Source organism: Equus asinus, chromosome 19 (genome assembly GCF_041296235.1).
Source record: "Equus asinus isolate D_3611 breed Donkey chromosome 19, EquAss-T2T_v2, whole genome shotgun sequence".
Lineage (NCBI taxonomy): Eukaryota > Metazoa > Chordata > Mammalia > Perissodactyla > Equidae > Equus > Equus asinus.
The window spans coordinates 9511684-9531924 of record NC_091808.1 but is presented as its reverse complement, the minus strand read 5'-3'; the positions used below and the strand labels follow the sequence as shown (position 1 = coordinate 9531924).

The window sequence follows — 20241 nt, the reverse complement described above, 5'->3', positions numbered from 1 at the left end:
GGCTGACCTCTCAGAAAGGGTGGTCAGGGCAAGTCTCGGAGGAGGTGACATTTAAGCAGAGAGCTGAGTGAGATGTGGATGGCTGGAGGAAGGGCGGCGAGGCGGAGGGAGCAGTAAGTGCCAAGTCCTCCAGCAGGTGTGTGCTGTGGGCGTCCACTGGAACCGCGTGCTAACCGTGTGGCCTCAGCCCAGAGAACAAGGGAGAGTGGAGGAGCTGAGCTGTGTAGGCTTTGAGAGCCTGGCCGAGGGAGGCTGGCCTTCATCTGGAGGGTGCTGGGACCACAGCAGGGTCCTAAGCAGGATGGGAAAGATCACTTGTTAATAGCATAGAAATTGGGTGGAAGTAGAGAGAGAGGTGACAGGAAATCGTGTTGAAGGACCTTGGGAGAGTTGAAGCACAGGACAATGACAGTGAGACAGAGAGGAGAATGGAAAGAAGAAATTACTAAATTTAATCTTCCTGTGTTCAAATAATTCAAATAAAATGCACTGATAGGGGCAGAAAAATGTAAAGTTACAGATTCATGCATTCTTAGAACTAGAAGAGATCTGATAAATTCTCCATTTTATTTTAAAGATGAGAAAAGCCTCCAAGTTTCATTGATTTGCCCCAGGTCAGGTGCCAGTGAATGGCATAGTTAGTCTTAGAGCCCAGACTTTTTAATTCCTCTGGGGTTGTGGGTGACCAATGCCGGTGAGAGCCTGGGAGTGGGGCACAGGGAATGGCTGCTTTGGGTCCACCTGGGGGAGGGGTGGCAAGAAGAGTAGAAAGAATTACTTAAAAGAAAAAGTTCCAGCGTTTTATTTATTTAAGCATTTTTGAAATATAAAAAGATGTTGGGCATCCTTGAACGAAATTTTTTAAAAAACTGACCTAATAAATTCTCTGGGGTGAGAAGCTTGTATTAACACTTGTGTCAGGGCCCACCACCTCCTCTTCCATTACCATAAGGCTGAATGATTATAGTCTTTGGGTAACATGAAAGATTTCTTTTAAGTGAGTAGTAGCTGATATCGTTTTGTGAATGTTTAATGTTTTCTACTTGGAGGCAGAGTGAGAGATTGGTGACTCTGTGTTCATTTACATCAGGTTAATTTTAATGTGTACCCTTCCTTAAAGTAAATGAATTGATCTTATTGTTAAACTCTTTTGTTCTAAATACACTTTGTAGTCTTGACTGTTTGAATTACACATACCACATTATAGCACATTAGAAAACTCTGAGTAAGAAAAAGAACCCTCCACACTCTCACCAGCATCCTTGACTTTCTCTGCTGCAACCCTCCGGTCCTTGTCCACGTTCATTTTAAGCAGTTGTCATAGAAGAAGGAATTACTTTTGACTTTAGTCACTGTGCTGCTGCAGTAAACTACCATAAACTTCGTGGCTTAAAGCAACACAGATTTATTATCCTGCAGTTCTGGAGGTCAGAAGTCCGAAATGGGTCTCGCTGGACTACAGTCAAGGTGTCGGCAGGGCTGGTTCCTTTTTGGATGCTCCGGAGGAGAATCTGTTCCTGGCCTACTCCAGCTGCTTGAAGCCGTCTGCATTCCCTGGCTGCTGGCTCTTCCTCCATCTTCAAGGCCAGCAGTGGTTGGCCGAGTCTTTCTCACACTGCATCGCTCTACGCTGACCCTCCTGCCTCCCTCTTTCCCTTATAAGGACCCCTGTGATTACACTGCACCCACCGAATAATCCAGGCTAATCTCCCTATGTTACGGTCAGCTGATTAGCACCCTTAATTCCCCTTTGCCACGTGACCTGACAGATTCACAGGTGCTGGGGTTAGGACAGGGACATCTTTGGGTGCTGTTACTCTGCCCACCACAGCCACCTTTTTGTGATTTCACAGATGGTTGAAATGAAAGCCTTTGTTTTATATTTTTGTCTTGTAGAGCTTTTTGCTGTGAGAATTAACAGTAACAGTTCAATATGGAGGATATTCTGGCTCACGAATCAGAGTTACTTGGACTAGTGAAAGAGGTATGTTCTATAAAACGTAGGTTACAGAACAAGAGATCTTGAAAATGTCACGTTTGTATTGTATAATGCCCCAAATTCTCTAGTGCCGTGTAAGATTCCTTCTGTCATTGCATTACAATTATCTGTTTTCCATTTTGTAATGTTCCATGTGTTTGTATTTTGTTTCCATCACTAAACTGAAATCTTAAAGCTGTTTTTTTAGAATTCCTTTAAAGAAAATTATAAAAGCAACACAAGATCCTAGTAAAAGATTCGAACAGTACGGAAGTATAAACGGTGAATTTCCCTCTTCTGCTCCAGCAGTGACCACTGTTAACAGTTCAGAGTATTATCTGTCCAGACTTTTTTCCTATGAATATTCAAAATATATTCATGTCTACAGTTTGTTTTACAAAATGAGGTGATGCCATATACATTGTTCTGTGGCTTGCCTTTTATCCGTCAGCAGTAATACAGTATGAACACCTGCCTGTGATCTGCCTCATACTTTTTAATGCTGTAGAGTGTTTCATTGAGGGGCTGCACCATAATTTATTTAACTCCTTGCCTATCAATGGACGTTTGGGGACATTTGAAGGATAGGACCCATGCCATATGCTTTTTGGTATCCCTACTGCTTTTAGCATGGGGCTGGCACATTGTTGGTGCTAAAAAACTGGTCACTGCTGTTTTACTGTGTGACGAAACCGTCTGTTAGGCATTGAGAGACATGGCAGCGGGGCCAGGCTGAGGCATCCGCCCCGGAAATGCAGCTTTGGAATTTATTAATGTGATCATGAATAAACTCCTAAAGCCAAGGGGTGTGGGCAGGGCCTGGGGACACAGCCACAATTAGAGGAGGCGGAAGCAGAAACGTGTGACTGACGCACACTGAGAAGGAGGGCAGAGAAGTTGAAGAAGGACAGTAGAGAGCATGTGATGGGACGTGGGGAGAGGGGCGTTTCAGACGACGGTGACCATTAGTGCTGTGCTGAAGATCCCTGGTGACGTTGCCCGTCTTTCAGTGACCTATCTTCAGTTCCTAGGGACAGGCATTGTTTCTGATCCCTCTGTTTCGAGTAACGAAGTCCCAGAGACCTACTAGACGCAAAGCCAGCAGGCCTCTGCCAGTCACTTTTGCCTTTTTCAGGCTGCTTCGTACATTGTTTTATTTTCTGTTAATAATTATAGTGAATCATGCAGCTCACATTTTCCTTCTGAAAATAAATTTATTTTCTATGATACTGTCTTTCTAGGCTTTTAGTATGTATATTGATAAGTAAATTCTAAGCTGTTTCCCAAATTACTTCTCCCCAAGATGACAGTTCATTAATCCCATTATAAATTGGTGATAATATTGAGGTGGTACAGTTACATCAAAAGCAGTTATTTTATTGATGTCAAAACAGAAATATATATACATTTATTTTTTTTTAATAGTATTTAGATTTTGCTGAATTTGAAGACACCTTGAAAACATTTTCAAAAGAATGCAAAATAAAAGGAAAACCATTATCTAAAACAGCAGGTGGCTCTTTAAGGGACTCCAAATCATTGATAATCCAGGTAACATTTTACTTTTCTTTGGTCTCTGTAGATAAGCAAGGTGCTCCCAACTTGCTGCCGGTAGAGAATGTTGGAATCGTTTCTGGGGACCTGGTCAGAGTGACTTTTGGATTTATGGATGAATTAGTAATGTTATCTTCAGATCTCTGTACCCTACCTAGGAGATGGGTGGTGACATAAGATCACATACATTTCTTGGGAAGAAGAAAAAGAGGGAACCACGCGATGCTTAGAAACTGAGCCAAATGTGATCCCCATCTTGAGGAGTTTCGCTTATTAATTCTGGGTGCTGGGGACACAGTGGGGAGCAAAACAAAACAGAATCTCTGCCCTCCTGATGCTGACATTCTAGTTTGGGGAGGCTGGAGGGAACAGGGAGCAAGAGTCATACGGACAAGGCAGCATCCTGTCAAAGGAAGACCTGAGCAGCTCTGAATACCAGTGGGCTGCAAGACGGCAGACATTATCTGGTCCTCGACAGGGTTAGAAAGGACCTTAAAACTCCTCATTTCAGCCATTGTTTGATGCCTCCACCCCATTTGTAATATTCTTGGTAAATGATTGGTTGACCTTGAAGACATCCAGTGACAAGAGAATATTCCATTTCCCGAGGCAATATATTTTAGCTTTGCATGATTTTGTTATTTTAATGAGTTCATTTGTTTCAATATACCTACTTCCAAGAAAAATTTGAGACTTGATTTGACAGTCCCACTGAGTAGCCAGAGTTCAGGCCATAGCCACCGCCTGTCAGCTCCTGGCCCCTGACTCCCCAGTGGACGGGCCTAGGGCACCGTTGAGTGGTGGCATCATCGAAGTGGTCCCTGGAGCTCAAGGCGGGGCTGCGCCCAGGACCCCTTCGGGCCTCAGGCACCTGGACACTGAGCTGCCGCCACTTCAGCCACAGACTCCTCGGTTGATGCCGCATTGGGCGGCCTAACAGGGCACCTCCCAACCCTGGAGCAAACCTTTCAGAACAGGAAACAAGAGTATAGTCATTATTAGACGTGGAAACTGAGGCTCTTATTCAGAGTGAACCTTCTTCTTTGGAAAATCAGCCTCACTCCCGGGTCCTCACAGCACCTAGCTTCCCTGCTTCCTTCAGGATGAAGAAGGACCACCTTTACCCTATAAGTTGGAAGAATATGTGAGCATCTCTTAATTGAAGGTGACATTGGGAGGAATATAGCAAATCCTCAATACCTAACTAGCGGAACAGTCAGAGTCTTTTGTGAAGCTCACACCTAGCCGGATTCTGTGATCTTATAGGATAAGACCAGCAAGCTCTGCGTCTGGAAGTTTCTGTGCATATCCAGGACCTCCAGAGGTGACTGCTGTATACTTTTTGCAACTGGTTTGATGTCACATTTCAGCTCTAGCTGCATCTGAGAATACTTGATGTCTCTTTGGGTCCTTTTTTCTTTTTAATTGTGATTTAAAAAGCACATAACATAAAATTTACCATCTTAACTATTTTTAAGTCACGGTTTGGTAGTGTTAAGTGTATTTACATCGTTATGAAACAGATCTCCAGAACTTTTTCATCTTGCGAATCTGAAACTATACTCGTTAAACAACTCGCCTCTTCCCCCCTCCCCCTAGCCCCTGGTAAACACCATCCCACTGTCTGAGTCTGTGTGTTTGACTACTTAAGATACCCCATATAAATGGAATCTTACAGTATTTGTCTTTTTGTGACTGGCTTATCTCACTTAACATAATGTCCTGAAAGTGCATACGTGTTGTAGCATGTGACAGAATTTCCTTCCTTTTTAAGGCTGAAGGGTATTCCACTACAAGTATGTGCTACATTTTGTTTATCCATTCATCTGTCGGTGGACACATGGGTTGCTTCCACCTCTTGGCTGTTGTGAACAGTGCTGCTCTGAACGTGGGTGTGCAAATACCTCTTTGAGACCTGCTTTCATTTCTTTTGGATACCTACCCAGAAGTGGGATTGCTGGATCGTATGGTAGTTCTAGTTCCTGTTTTTATTATTGTTTATCCATTCTTATTTATATGGTAACTCTCCATACTGTTTTCCATAGAAATTGTAACATTTTACGTTCCTATAGGGGACAGGGTTACCATTTCTCCACATCCTCACCAACGCTTGTTATTTTCTGGTTTTTGTTTGTTTTGTTTTGATAGTGGCCATCCTAAAGCATGTGAGGTGATGTCTCACTGTAGTTTTGATTTGCTTTTCTCTGATGTCTTCAGGTCCATTTTTATATAACTTGAAAGACCCTGAAACTTTCTGATTGCCACAGGCGTATTTTTCTGCTCCTCTAAGAAGCAGCTGTGTCCCATCGTGATAGATTTCCCAAACAAAAATACCTCAGCTTAGCACAATATTCTGAGTGTCAGTGGCACTCAACAAAAGGAGAGTCGCTAAGCATGGTTCTGTAAGAATGTGTGTGTTTATAGGTTCTTATTGGCGGTGTGTAAATTTTCTGATCTTGGTGACTCTGGCTGTGATCCTGGTTTACATTAGAGAAGAGCATTAATATTTCCTGACCCTGTGAATTGTAACAGTGGATTGCTTTATGTTTAGACATTATTTCAAACGCAGGGACCATTTCCAGGTACAGAATATGATTCATAAGTTGGGATGGATGATAGATGTGATTATAATGACATAGCAAAGGTTTCTGGTCCCAAGTCTGCAAATGTAGAGAACAAACTATAGAGGGGCCATTTGACGTGTCCACCTTGCCAAGCCACATTCGGAAAATACCTCGGCCCCAAGCCTTAAAAGACCCTTACAATCTGCTCACCTCCTTCACACAGTCAGAGAGCTGTCAGTCACTGCGCCTCTCATGGGAGAACGCCTCCCGAGAGCGGCTCGCGGTTCTGCTTGGAGCTGAGCAGAGGCGAGCCTGGACGGGGCCAGGCCCAGTAGCCCTGCCGCTTGGGTGGGCCCCCTTCACCTTTGTGTCAGTCAGTAACAAGAAAAGGGGCCCTCTGGCTGGCTTCCCCCAGATACTTGCAGAGGTGGCAGCGCTCAGGTGCTTCTAGTTTGTGTTGGCACCTCTCTGCACACAGTTGCTGACAGGCTGTCCTTCGCTGTTTCTAAGGCTGAGGAACAGAAAGAGGCTGGTTTCGAGGAGATAGAAGGTCACTGTAGGGCTTGTTTTGAAAAATTCTGAGTTTTGTTCAAATGTTTGCCAACACTTTCCAGAGTAAGGTAATATTCAGAGAGAGTTGTTCTTGATCACATGACACAGAGAACTTTTTGTTGTTGTTGAAGAAGATTGGCCCTGAGCTAACATCTGTTGCCCATCGTCCTCTTTTTGCTTGAGGAAGACTGTCACTGAGCTAACATCTGTGCCCATCTTCCTCTATTTTGTATGTGGGATGCTGCCACAGCATGGCTTGATGCGCACTGTGTAGGTCCACACCTGGGATCCAAACCCACAAACCCTGGACTGCTGAAGAGGAGCGCGTAAACTTAACCCCTACGACACTAGGCTGGCCCTGAGAACAATGTAATATTCACATTGGAAGATTCCTTTTCAATGAATGTCTTTGACTTAAGTATAACCAAACACTGCAACGTTGTTCTCTGTACATTTCCACTTTATAATGTTAAAAAGCTTGATTATAAACAAATAGAATACATAACCTAAAAAAAAGACACTTATACAGGAAAACTGTAAAACCATTTAAAAAAAAGTATATAACAACAATGACCAAATAATGGTAGTGAATAATGGTGGTGTTGGGTGGGGGAACTGGTGGTTTTACAGAAAATCCAGTCTAAAAAAAGCTTTTGCAATTGAGCACAAAGTGTAGATCTGAGTATCTTGGGCATTTGAAACAAAAATGGAAGACAATACAAGTCACATCGTTTCGGACTATTAGAAAGTTCTTTCGATTCTGCCTTATACCTAAATCCACAAAATTATGCAGCAAGTGTTTGTGATGGGCCAGTTATTGTTCTTCTTGGGAGGCAGGTGATGTGATAATTGTCACCTCCTTCCTCCAGAATTCTCTGTTTCAACCACTGAATGGTAAGTCAGGAAACCGTCTCTGCCCCACACAGTCAGACTCACCAGCTCCGAGGTTGGCATGGCGCCGGGCCTGTGCTCCCTCCTGCATCTCCAGCCTGTGCTTCCCTGTTTCTGTAACTGCAGGACCCAGACAGGCACTGTATGGGTGTGTTCCCACAGCGCTCTCTCAACCGGACATGCTTCTAGCAACAGGGGGCAAGTGACAGTGCCCACCCCACGCCTGGGAGTGACTGGGTCAGTGTGTATGAGCTCCCAGCCGCTCAGGGACCTGGCAGTGAGCTGTCAGCAAGTTTCTGTGTGTATGAGGTTTGTTCGGCTGACCTCTGGCTGGGCTCTTGGTCTGGCCTGTTCTTGTTAGTTGCATACTGTGGGTCAGCAAGTCCAAAGGGCAGCTTCAGGGTACTTATGTGCCCGTGAGTTCTCTGGCCTCAAGTCTTTGGCCTATGCCCGATTCCTTCCATTTCAGAGACCCTAAATATTTCGTCCATTCTTTATAATGTCCAGATGTGATATTGCAAAGGGGTGGAAAACCAGGGTCGGTCTGTAGTTATTTCTGCCTCAGAAGTTTGAAGCCCTCTGGGTCTCTGTTTTTCTATCCCTTACCTCTGAAAAGGAGACTTACTTTTCCTCACATTGAAACCATGAAGTGTGTGGGGTATCCAAGAGTTTGGAAGGGCTGTGAGAATTTTGGGTGTTGGGAGAACTGGCACCCTTTATGACTGGGGTTCATCTGATGTCTTCTCCACAGAGGGACCTCGTTGCTGCGTTTGACAGCGGAGACCAGAAGGTGTTCTTCGATTTGTGGGAAGAGCACATTCCCAGTTTCATCCGAGCTGGTGACTCCCTCGCCCAGAAGTTGGAATTCTATCTTCACATCCATTTTGCCATCTATCTTCTGAAACACTCCATGGGGAGACCTGTAGGTTCGCCTTGTGGTGTGGGTTGGTCAGAATGGTGTGTTAAAGGAGTATGTTAGCTGTTATGTTTTGCAAATGAGCATTAATTTAGTTTAGCGGCCATTTGTATGTTCCTTCTAAGGAGTAGGCATCTTGGGTCCTGCTGAATGCTGTTCTATCACATTGCAGCAGTTTATTTTCTAATTTACATAGGTGAACCTTTGAGTACAGAGGAAATGACAAAAGGGGAGCAGGGCCAAGTGACTTTGACCACGTGCGTTTGTTTGGTGGCTTCTCCTTGCATTAGCTACTGCCCCAAGGACCTGTGTTAACTTATTAAAATGTCTAGGTGGCCAAAGGAAGGGTCAGTGATGGAGGGAGCAGTTTCCAGTACACAGTAGTCACCATTCTTGGAAGGTTATTCCCTCAAGTTAGAACTCTTGGGTGTGATCATAGGAAACTTTCGTTTTGTTTGTGTTTATGTCTGTTTTCTGATTTTTCCATTTTGATGTAAGATAAAAAAAATCAACAGATGGCATATGTATTTTTAAGTCTGGGGTTCAGAAGAGGGCGTCACGGTGTGGGAGAAGTGAGAAGCATTGATTAGAACCGGCTTCGCCTGCGTGGGAGGCTGTGAGGGATGGAACGGGAGAGGCCAGGGCGGGCCGGGGAGGTTGAGCAGCTCAGCTCATGTGACCTCACTGAGGCCCTGGAGGAGATTGAAACCCTGAGAGGGACTTGAGCTCCCTCGGATTATGCATGGAGTTAGTGAAGCAGGCAAGATGAGTTCTTAGTTAGCTCAATAAAGAAAAGGAATCATGATATGGAAACTTCTGTTTCAAAACTCTATTCATCTTTAGAAACCTCTCCCAAGTGAGTCATGGGAATGCAGACAAATATTTATTTATGGTTATCTGAAATATGGAAACAATGTACATTATAAGGGGAGGATTGGTTAAATAAATTATGATAGACTCACAAGATGAGTTTATATCCTGCCATTAAAAGTGTTTATAAAGAATTTTAAGGATATGAGAAAATGGTAATAATAAAGCAAAAAGGTAGCGTGTTGAACTAAGTGTCTGGTTCTGTGATACTCCTGACAGTTTCATGAAGGGGCGAAACTGGGCTGATGTTAGAATGACTGGAGATGGCACGCTTGCTAGGCCAGATGGAGAGGATGCCAGTGCCGCGGCTGGAAGTAAAGGCGCCTCAGAGAGAGGATGGGGTAAACCAGCGGACTGGGCGTCAAGCAGGAGACTTCAAATGAATGTCTTCCCTTCCTCGTAGGACAAAGAAGAACTGGATGAAAGGATTTCTTATTTCAAAACCTACCTGGAAACCAAAGGGGCAGCCCTGAGCCAGACCACGGAGTTTCTCCCTTTCTATGCCCTGCCTTTTGTTCCCAACCCTATGGTCCACCCCTCATTTAAAGAACTCTTCCAGGTAAGTGACGGCCTCGGAATCTTTTTTTTAAGATTTTGTTTTTTTCCTTTTTCTCCCCAAAGCCCCCTGGTACATAGTTGTATATTCTTCATTGTGGGTCCTTCTAGTTGTGGCATGTGGAACGCTGCCTCAGCGTGGTTTGATGAGCAGTGCCAAGTCCGAGCCCAGGATTCGAACCAACGAAACACTGGGCCGCCTGCAGCAGAGTGCACGAACTTAACCTCTTGGCCACGGGGCCAGCCCCAGCCTCTGAATCTTGTATCAGATCCTGGGCAACATTGTGGGTTCTCCTTCTATAAGCTGGTGGTTTCTGAATGATGCTGTAACAAAACTAAAATTTGCATGTTATATTTTAAAAGAATGTTCATGAAGATAATTCGCATTAACAAACTTGTGCCATAAAATGCGATTTTTTGGTTGTGCCAAAACTTGTTCATCTAGACTGACATGAGTATTTTTAAATATACTAACCTCTTAAATCATTCCATGTATAATTTTTCAGTATTGAAAGGGTAATTTATTCAATTATGTTGAAAATTAGTAGCCTGAAAAAGAACTGGGTTACTTTACACAATTGCTGGCCATGTATATTTTAATTTGTATTAAAATTCTCACTTAGTGTATATTTGATTTCCTGATTATGTACTGTTATTTCCATCAGACTATTTGCCTGTAGCTCTCTTAATTATTATCCTTCATTTTAGTTAACATTTCTGCACATTATTTATTAACAATATTTACTTACTATAGTAATTTTTGTTGACTTACTAAAATTAGTGTTCCACTAGGAAGGTTTATTGAAGTGTATTTAGAGACTGAAATATTTTGAACTAATTAGATTGCTTTTTCTAAAGATCTCACACAGATTTCAAAGAATCTATATGGAGCTTACTCTCTTGCTGTTGAACAATAGATGCAATTATTCTTCCAGACCCAATACATTTCTGTTTCCTATTCTGTTATAGTTCAGCAAAACAACTTTTGTCACTTCTGAGTGGTAGCTGCTAAGCTGAAGGCCAGGCAGTTGCCTGATTTCATCAAAGCAGGCTTATTGTAGAGAAGCCTAAGTTGAATCTGTGCTTGTTTTCTCGGCCAGTCCAAATTCAGCTTCACTACCTTCTTCTAGAAGGTTGAAAATATAAAACGGTTAAGAAGGTGGTGAAATTTGAAAAAGGACTTTAGATTTTCTCACAGTGAAGACTTCTGTTTATGAAAATGAGGACAGAGCAGAGTGGCTCCAGCTGGGATCAAGGTGGGGTGGAGCTGGCAGCGTCAGGGAAGGGTTTGTCGACGCTGCTGCGGGCGCCGGCCCACTCTAGTTCGGGATTCCAGGCAGAGTTCAGGTTCTTCCTCAGAGTTTAGGAATTTAGAGACCATCAGTATTCATGGAGAGTCATTTATTCCGTTTTTTTCCCCTCTTTTGCTCCTTTCTACGTATGTTCTTTTAATGGTCATTATAGATACTTCCGTAGGTATACTTAATAAAATCTAAAGTTGGTATCTTTATTCTCTTCCTGACCATTACAAGGACCTTAGAATGCCTTGACTTCGTTTCTTCATTTCCCCTTCCCAATTTATGTGCTATTATTGCCAAATATTTTAGTTGTATACATTAACCCCACACATTAGACATTTTTGCTGTTTTATGCAATCAGTGTGTGTGTAGATTTACCGTTATTTTTGCTCACTATTCTGTCTTGCTTTGAGGACCTTCCATCTGGGATAGTTTTCTCCTCTACCTTAAGTGCATTCCTTTAAAATCTCCTTTAGTTGAGGATCTCTTCTTTCAGCTCTTGTTTGTCTGAAAACGTCTCACTGCCTTCTCAGATGGGGTTGAGGCTGCTGGGCTTACGGTTATTCCCTGTGGGACTGTGGAGGGGGCATTGCTTGTTTCCTAGCTCCCGTTATTGCTGTTTTGAACTTGGCCGTCAGTCTAATTCCTGTTTCTTGGAAGGTCATCTGTCTTTTTTCCCTGGCCTTTAAGGTTGTGTAATTTCACTACAGTGCATCTAAGGATACCCAAATATTTTGTTTTGTTTTGTTTTTTAACATGTCTTAATTTATGTTGCCCAACATAGCAGTCCTTTCCTTAAATTCTTTTCGGTGTGGTTGAGCACAGAGAGCCGTGCACTGTGCCCACTGTGTTAGCGTCCTGCAGCTGCCCTAGCCAAGGTCCACAGACTGGAGGCTTAAAGCAGCAGAAATTTATTGATTTATTTTTTTAAAGATTTTATTTTTCCTTTTTCTCCCCAAAGCCCCCCTGGTGCATAGTTGTGTATTTTTAGTTGTGGGTCCTTCTAGTTGTGGCATATGGGACACCGCCTCAGCAAGGCCTGATGAGCGGTGCCATGTCCCTGCCTAGGATTCGAACTGGTGAAACCCTGGGCCACCGAAGCGGAGTGCGCGAATTTAACCACTCAGCCCCGGGGCCGGCCCCACAACAGAAATTTATTGCCTCGCAGTTTAGGAGGCCGAAAGCCTGACCTGAAGGTGTTGGCAGGGCCATGCTCCCGTCTGAGTCTCTGGGGAGGTGCTTCCTGGCCTCTTCCAGCTTCTGGTGGCCTCAGGTGTCCTCAGCTTGTGGCAGTGTAATTCCAGTCTCTGCTCTGTCTGTATATGGCCATCCTCTCTCTGTGTCTGTGTCTAATTTTCTTTTTCTTAAAAGGACCCCAGTCCTATTGGATTAAGGGCCCACCCTCCTCCAGTACAACCTCACCTTAACTAATTCCATCCACAGTGACCGTCCTCAATGACCTCAAGTTCTGAGGAGATTAGCACTTCAGCATACCTTTTCAGCGGACACAGTTCAACCCATAACACACATTATAAATAAAGTTATCATGCTGTGCCAGAGAATTACAAAAGCTTTTTAAAATGTAAGACTTTTCTGCTTATCTTGCAGTATTTCTTCGAAAAGTCAGGTAACGCGCTGGATAGACTGGGTGGGGCGGGAGGTGTGGCTGAGGACACAGACTGGAGAGGAGGAGGTGGGGACAGTCGGGCGGGTCTGAGGGAGACGGGCAGGGTCTGAGAGGTCAGTGGGTATGAATTTTTAGTGATAGAGCTTCTTTTTTTATTTTTTGTGGAACTGCTTGCTTTGAGTGGTGGGTATGTTTCTATGAAGATTATAAGGAAAATCATCCTGAGAAGGACTGTTGCTTGTCACACTTTTTCTTTTCCTACTTAAGTCGTTATTTTTTCCTTCTCAGTGAGCATTATTTGAGATAAAGAACTTATTTTTAAGGGATGAATCAAACTAAAAGTGAATCATAGTTCTACATGGGGTATGTGGGGCAGATAATGGCTGCTGTCTTTTTTCTTATCTAGATGAGGTTTATGGAAATGAGTCCTTTTCTTTGAGAGACCTTCAGTAACTTAGTGATAATTGTGTAAGCCTGCCAGCGCCACGTATGCCTGAACTGGACTCAGTTATGTTTGCTATTCAACCTAATAAGGTTACTTGTCATACTTCTGTTTAAATCACATGAAATATTCAAATCATGTACAGGGTTATTTTTTCCCTGTTTATGAAAAGACTCTGTTCTTTCCTCCTGCTGTGAGTACTTGAAGCTTCTATAATTGAATTGGTCAGATGTCCTCAAAGCTGCTCTTTACAGCATCACGGCGCTGGCGAGATGTCTTGCTTTTGCTTTCAGTAACTGGCGGTGTTGTTTAACCCAGGAGGCCGCGGTTTGACGATGCTGTTGGCATTTAGTGATCTAGTGCTTTTATTCTTTTTTGTTTTTTTTCTTCAGGATTCTTGGACTCCAGAATTGAAGTTGAAGTTGGAAAAGTTTCTGGGTTTAATTTTTAAAGCGAGTAACACGCCAAAGCTTTTAACGTTGTATGTATCCTTTTGAAGCAAGTGGAGCCCACCTATGGTGTTCGAGTAGCATGCTGGCTTAGATTGCCTCAGAAATAAGGATGAGTGACAGCATTGCTTCCATAGTTACGAGGTGAATGAAGCATTAGTGGGAGGATGTGCGCAGGCCTGTAGAGGGTTGATGTCTGTGGTGGTGGGTCTCTGAGACCTGGCTGGGGTCTTATTTTTTTTATTTTTTATTTTTTTTGCTGAGAAAAATTTGCCCTGAGCTAACATCTGTGCCAGTCTTCCTCTATTTTGTGTGTGGGTCACAACCACAGCATGGCTGTCAGCGAGTGGTGCAGGTCCGCACCCAGAAACCGAACCTGGGCCACTGAAGTGGAGTGCACTGAACTTAGCCACTAGGCCACGGGGCCGGCCCCTCGTGTTATTTTTAAGTCATGTGCCTAGAAGGAAAAAAAAGTATCTATCTCTTGGAAAAGAACTCCTTGGAATAATTGTCCCTTTGCAGAAGATCAGTCAACTACTTTTAAGGCCTTGGCAACCACCTTGAGGTCATGGCATATGGATAACGTGATATATAGCTTATTATTTGAATTAGGACATTTTAAAAAAACAACTTTATTGAGGTATAATTTATACACCATAAAATTCACCCATCGTAAGTGTAGAATTTAATGATTTTTAGCAGATGTCTAGAGTTGTGCAGCCATCACCACAATACATTTCAAATTGGGACACCCCAAGAGTAAAAAGGGGACACTAACTGGACAGAGTGCCGGGCGGCAGGTGTAAATGGAGCCCGACCGAGGAAGAGTGGGACGATGTCACCCGCCCACGGATGTCACCCGCCCACGGGAGGCTGGTTTCCCAAAGCTTGTTAGTCTTGAAGGATGCTTGTCTCCTTTTATTCTGAACAAGAATGTATCTAAAGTTATTTCATAACAAGAATGTAACCTTTTGAATTGTAAAGCTAGTATTTGTTTTATTTAATTTAATGAAAATTTAGCCCACTTTGCTGCATAATACCATCTGTTTCCTTTCTAACTCCAAAGCCTTGCCCTCTCTTTTCCTAGTTGAACTCTTTTGTCCTTGGGATTCCATGATGTGTTTCTTCTACTTCAGCTTCCTAAGCCTTCAGTGGCTCCCTGTTGCCTGGATTGAATTCCTTAGCCTCGCCTTGAGACTGTCCACAGTTGGACTGAACCACAGCTCTTCTCTCTGCTTTTATATCCTTAAGTTTTTGTTCAAGAACTTCCCTCTACCTACATACCATGTGTTTGCATATGCAATCCTTTTTCCTCTTAGAGTTCTATATAAAATGCCAGTTTTCAGGGCCAGTCTGGTGGTATAGTGATTAAGTTCGGATGCTCTGCTTCAGCAGCCCGAGGTTCACAGATTCAGATCCCTGATGCGGATCTACACACTACTCATCAAGCCATGCTGTGGCAGCATCCCACATACAAAATACAGGAGCATTGGCACAGATGTTAGCTAAGTGACAATCTTCCTCAAGCAAAAGGAGGGAGATTAGCAACAGATGTTAGCTCAGAGTCAATCTTCCTTAGAAAAAAAGGGGAAAAAAAGACAGTTTTCATTGAAATTAGGACTTTTCCAACTTGGCTTATGATTAGTTTAATACTCTTTTAAAAAACATTTCTCAGCTTAAACTGAATGGGTGCCAGTATGTTAAGATTCTAAATGAAATTATTTACATAATGAATTACATTAGTTGTAGTAATAATAGCACCCACTTCATAGGAATAACATGAGGATTGAGTTAATACATGAAACTTGCTTAAGACCATCCAGCACGTAGTAAGTGCTTGATAACTGTTAGCCGTTCGTATTCTGGTTTGCAAATACTTGTCACCTTTCACCCTGTTCAACAGGCTTTGAAGCAGATAGGCTGAAATATAGTAGGTAACTATCAACATTATTCCTTTCTTTTCCTTGTTACATGGAAATATTTGCAGTTCAGTTCAACACATTTATTAAGTTGAATATTGTGCTAGGAATTAGAGATACAAAGAAAAGGCCAAGACATAGTTCTCTTAGCCAAGTTGGAGTTTTGAACAATAAAATGGGAGTCTGTGAGGCCGACAGATGAGGGATGGGAATTCCAGCGAGAGGGAACGGCTCATGCAAAAGCACTGAGCCAGTGTCTTTGGGGAACTACAAAGAATTCAGTGTTGCTGGAGCAGAAGGATGGTGAGAAAGTCAGAGACCAGGCAGGGCCCCGGGCATGAAGGTTTGTGTGTGGTCCTGCCTTTGAAGCACTCAAAACAGCAGCGTAACATGGTCATGTTTCTTTTTTATTCCTGATGATAAAATTGATCATACCTTATAGAAAATTTGGAAAGCACAGAAATGCATTTGTATACGTACATACACCCAAAAATATGTAATGTTTACAACAAACAAAGATAGATACCTATATGTATGTGTATATTTTTTAATATTTTAATCAAAGAGAGCATTTCCCATATTATTAAATATTCTTCAAAAGCAGGTTGTTTCCTCAAAAGTTTAAACATAGGGTTAACCATATGACCCAGCAGTTCCACTCCAGCTGCGTAGCCAAGAGAAATAAAAACAAGTGTCTACACAATAGCTTGTGCATGAATGTTCATAGCAATGTTATTCAAAATCACCAAAAAGTGCACACAACCCAGATATCCATTAACTAATGAGTGGATAAATCCACTGTGGCCTGTCCATACAATGGAATATTATTTGGCAATAAGAATGCATGAATTACTTATACGTGCTACAGCGTGGGTGAACCTTGAAAGCATTAAGCTAAGTGAAGGAAGCCAGACCCAAAAGGCTGCGTCTCGTATGACTGCATTTATGTGAAAGGTCTAGAAGAGGCAAATCTGTAGAGACAGTAGGTTAGTGGTTGCCTAGGGCTGCGAGGGTGGGGAAAATGGGGTGACTGCTGACGGATGCAGGGTTTCTTTTGTTGGGTGATGAAAATCTTCTACAATTAGTTGTTGTGATGGTTACACAACTGTGAATATGCCCAAAACCATTGAAATGGGTGAATGATACAATATATGAATTACCTCTCAATAAAACTGTTACCAAAAAAATTAAGAAAACCAAAACAAAACAAGTTAAAGACCTTGCCCTCAGCCCTGCAGCCGCACGGGTGGGAGCTGATTGAAACCCAGGCAGTCCAGTTCGATCATAGTTACTGTGCTATGCTGTTTTCATCCTCATTTCCATTTCCTCAGGATAAAGCTTTAGCACTGAAGCCACAGTGTTAAGGGTATGAATTCAGATTTGCATTTTTAGTAGAATGTTTTGGTAGCGGTGGGAAAGGTCTTTTGAAGAGGGTAAGGAGGCCAGTTAGGAGCTATTGAAGTAGGGCAAGACTTGGCTGCACACAGCAGTGACTGAGATGGAGAGAAGAGGCTTTATCTGAGAGGGAGTCATGAAGTGTTGAGAAGTCGGCTAACTGTCTCAGTCATTTATAGCAACGTGAAGACGTGGCCTTCACTGTCCTGGGAATTCTTTCTTTACCACACCGAGGCTCCTTCGCAGATTGGCACCACAATGTGAGATGCCCTGAGTACTGTATCCTGAATGCCTGTTTTCCTAAACTTCTTCCTCATCCCAGAAGGAGAATGGACAAAGTAACAAAGGTAAATCATCTAGACTGAAATTTTTTTAGTAACAGCTTTACCAACTCAAGCTTTCAGTAACGGGATGGAGAGAATACCGCGGGCTTGGCAAAGGAGGACTTTAAAAGTCTAAATATTTGTGAAGTGCTTTGCAATCATTTTTACCTGCAATTCCTTGAGCCCCACTTTTCAGGATGGCTGGTATTGTTAGCTTCATCTTGCGTGTTAGATAACTAAGACCTGGAGAAGTGAAGAGAATCCGAGCAGTGTGCCAAAGGGACGTCACTGTAGCCACACGGTTAGAAGACACAGACTAGCATGAGTGGGGAGAGAATTTTGTTAGTATCTTTCCCATTGACCTTGAACTAGACTAATGGTGTCTTATCTCAGAAGCAATGTGGAGTTCTCGTTCTTTTAAAGCATTTCCATTTTTTACATTCAAAGTAGGAATTCCAGTCTTAAGCTTTTAGCATAAAATGATGGTTTTCCATGGTCAGTAATTTTTTACCAGAACTGTTCATTTTTCAGAAAGGTGAGGAAAACTTTAGTTAACAGAATTGGTGGCCACAGTTGGGGTTCTTCGCCTGAGTTTTGTCTTTGATACTGCATCGTGAAAGCTGCTTGTGTTCTTACGGGTGTATGATACCCGCGGGAGGGGTATCTGATGTGTGGCATACTCCTCAGTTGCCAGCAGGTGGAGTTTTACTACACGAAATAGCACGTGTGCCCTCTTCTCAGCAGAGTAATGTTAGAGAGGATGTCAACACTTCCTGCCATTGTTGTTCAGTGGTTTTTTTAGAAGGTTAAAATTTGCTAAGAAGAGGACGCATTAGTAAATTATTTAGCTCTTTGCTTTCCGGGGAGTGGACAAATGAGCAGTGCTTCAGACTCGACACAGGGCAGCTTTAGTAGCTTCCGAGGAGGAGAGTTAGAATGTTTTCGCCCTGTGCAGCCTCGCATATCTCCAGCCCAGCAGTTCTAAGTGTGCAGCTGGTTCTGCCAGCTGTGCCGCTCCTCCTGTATCTGAGAGGGGACAGGCCCCACTGGCCCTTCATGGAGGAGCAGCCAGTCTCAGGAATTATTTCTCTCGGTCCCAGACCTGAACACAGAGGAGGATCAGGGGTACAGACACGGCCTCCTGGGGTCAACATGGAATGCTCCGAGTCACCAGGCTGCAGCCTTGGAGCTCCCTGAGGTTGCTCTGCCCCCGCACAGTCATGCCTGAGGATAAGTCCTAGTGGTCTCTTCAGCTCCTCAGGCCTGCTCCCTGCAGTGTTGGGGCAGTTCCCAGGCCTTGGCTAGAGTGGGTCCTGTGCCGGTTTTCTCGCATCCAGCACAACTAGAATTCTTACAACGGGGCTGCGCACTTGGCTCTCCTACTGCAACTCCTGGCACTGCTCCTCTGTCCACTAGTTCCAGTTCTATGAGTGCTTAGCAAACCACCTCAGACTCAGTGGCATAAAACGACCAAGTCCATTCATTATTATTATCATCATCTTGCGTGGTCTGGGAGTTGTGGGCTCAGTTAGGCACTTCTCCCTCGGGTGTCTCATGGGTGCAGACAGGGCTGGGTGGAGCCATCTCCAAGGCTTCCTCACCCGTGTGCACAAGGTGGCTGATGCTGACTTTCAGCTGGATCTTAGCAGAAGCCTTTGACTGGAACAACTACATGGACTTTCCATGTGACCTGGGCTTCCTCAGGGCACGCACGGTGGCTGGGTTGCAAGGGTGAATGTCCCCAGAGAGAGCCAGTTGGAAGCTGTGTCACCTTTTCTAACTCAGCCTCTGAAGTAACTCAGTGTCATTTCTGCTGCCTTCTCTTCATCAGAAGCGAATTCCTAAGGCCAGCATAGGTTCAAAGGAAGGAGAATGGCGTTCCACCCGTTGATGGGAAGGGGTGTCGGAGACGTGGCAGTTAGGGTTTAAAACCGCCACCCCACCTGCATCCTTTGGCCCCACAGGACTGCCTTGGTTCTTAACTGGCTCTGCTCAGTCCCTGTTCAGATTTGGTCTTTGGACTCCTAGGCAATGGGGGAGGGAAGGTGATAAGCAACTTCTCCCCGATTCCTGAGTTTCTGCCAGCTCCTGTCACCCCAGCATACCCTGCAGTTTTTGAGGGCAGCCTTTTGCTGGGAACCAGTTATGTCTCTGATAAGTGGCCCAATTTTGCAGACAAAATAAACATGAAAGGGGAAATGCAAAGAAAAGCCTGTGCTTTTCTACAGATCTTTGATTTGGAATTTCCGCAAGGAGCCTGGGGTTTCCGAGCCTTCTTTGAGTTTGATTTTAATTGAATTTTCTGGGGATAGCCAAGCAGAATGTCTGTGGAATTGAGTCTGGCAGGCACAGTGTGTGTCTATAGCTGAATAAACCCTGAAAGGCAGTATTGCCATGGAGATCAGAGATTAGCACTGCAGGGCACTTGAACCAGGCCGAGTGTCACGACAGCTAGTTTGTCACCAGCGCAGGCTGCAATGGCCGCAAGGCACAGACATGCCCTCACTTCTAGACTTAGGTGGTGGTTCTTTTTTTAATTGGATGGTTAGGTAATATCATTATTCTATGTGTCTTGACAGGTTTCATGGATAAAGTGAGATTTCCATAAGCTTTTGAAGAAGGCAAGAAAAGGGCTTAGAATGGAAAATTCTCTCAAAAGGAATTACGTTAAAAATTAGTGTTTAGAACAAAAACTTAGGTTGACAATATAGCATATTGATTATTTTCACCTAGCCACCTAAAAAGGATATAGAAATAGTATCTTATAGCATATCTGTCATTAATTGATTTGGCTCCTTCAGAAAATGAGCAACTGATCATTTTTCTGGAGTTCAGAGCCCTAAGTAGTATTTTTAAAAATTGTAACCTGTATTCGTAGTTGTAAGTCACAACTTTCTTCATCCAGTAT

General features: G+C 43.5%; 1 protein-coding gene across 8 annotated transcripts in view; it reads left to right on the top strand.

Annotated features, from left to right (window-relative positions):
- Nucleotides 1-20241, top strand: part of ARMC9 (armadillo repeat containing 9) — a 135941-nt gene that overhangs the window by 3915 nt on the left and 111785 nt on the right. For all 8 annotated transcript variants that reach the window (XM_014836059.3, XM_014836056.3, XM_070489425.1 and 5 more), the window contains exons 2-7: nucleotides 1897-1984; nucleotides 3404-3529; nucleotides 8291-8461; nucleotides 9729-9884; nucleotides 13640-13732; nucleotides 17333-17357. In XM_014836059.3, the coding sequence (XP_014691545.1) occupies nucleotides 1934-1984; nucleotides 3404-3529; nucleotides 8291-8461; nucleotides 9729-9884; nucleotides 13640-13732; nucleotides 17333-17357 (622 nt within the window). In that variant the 5' untranslated portion in view covers nucleotides 1897-1933. The remainder of the gene's footprint in view (nucleotides 1-1896; nucleotides 1985-3403; nucleotides 3530-8290; nucleotides 8462-9728; nucleotides 9885-13639; nucleotides 13733-17332; nucleotides 17358-20241) is intronic.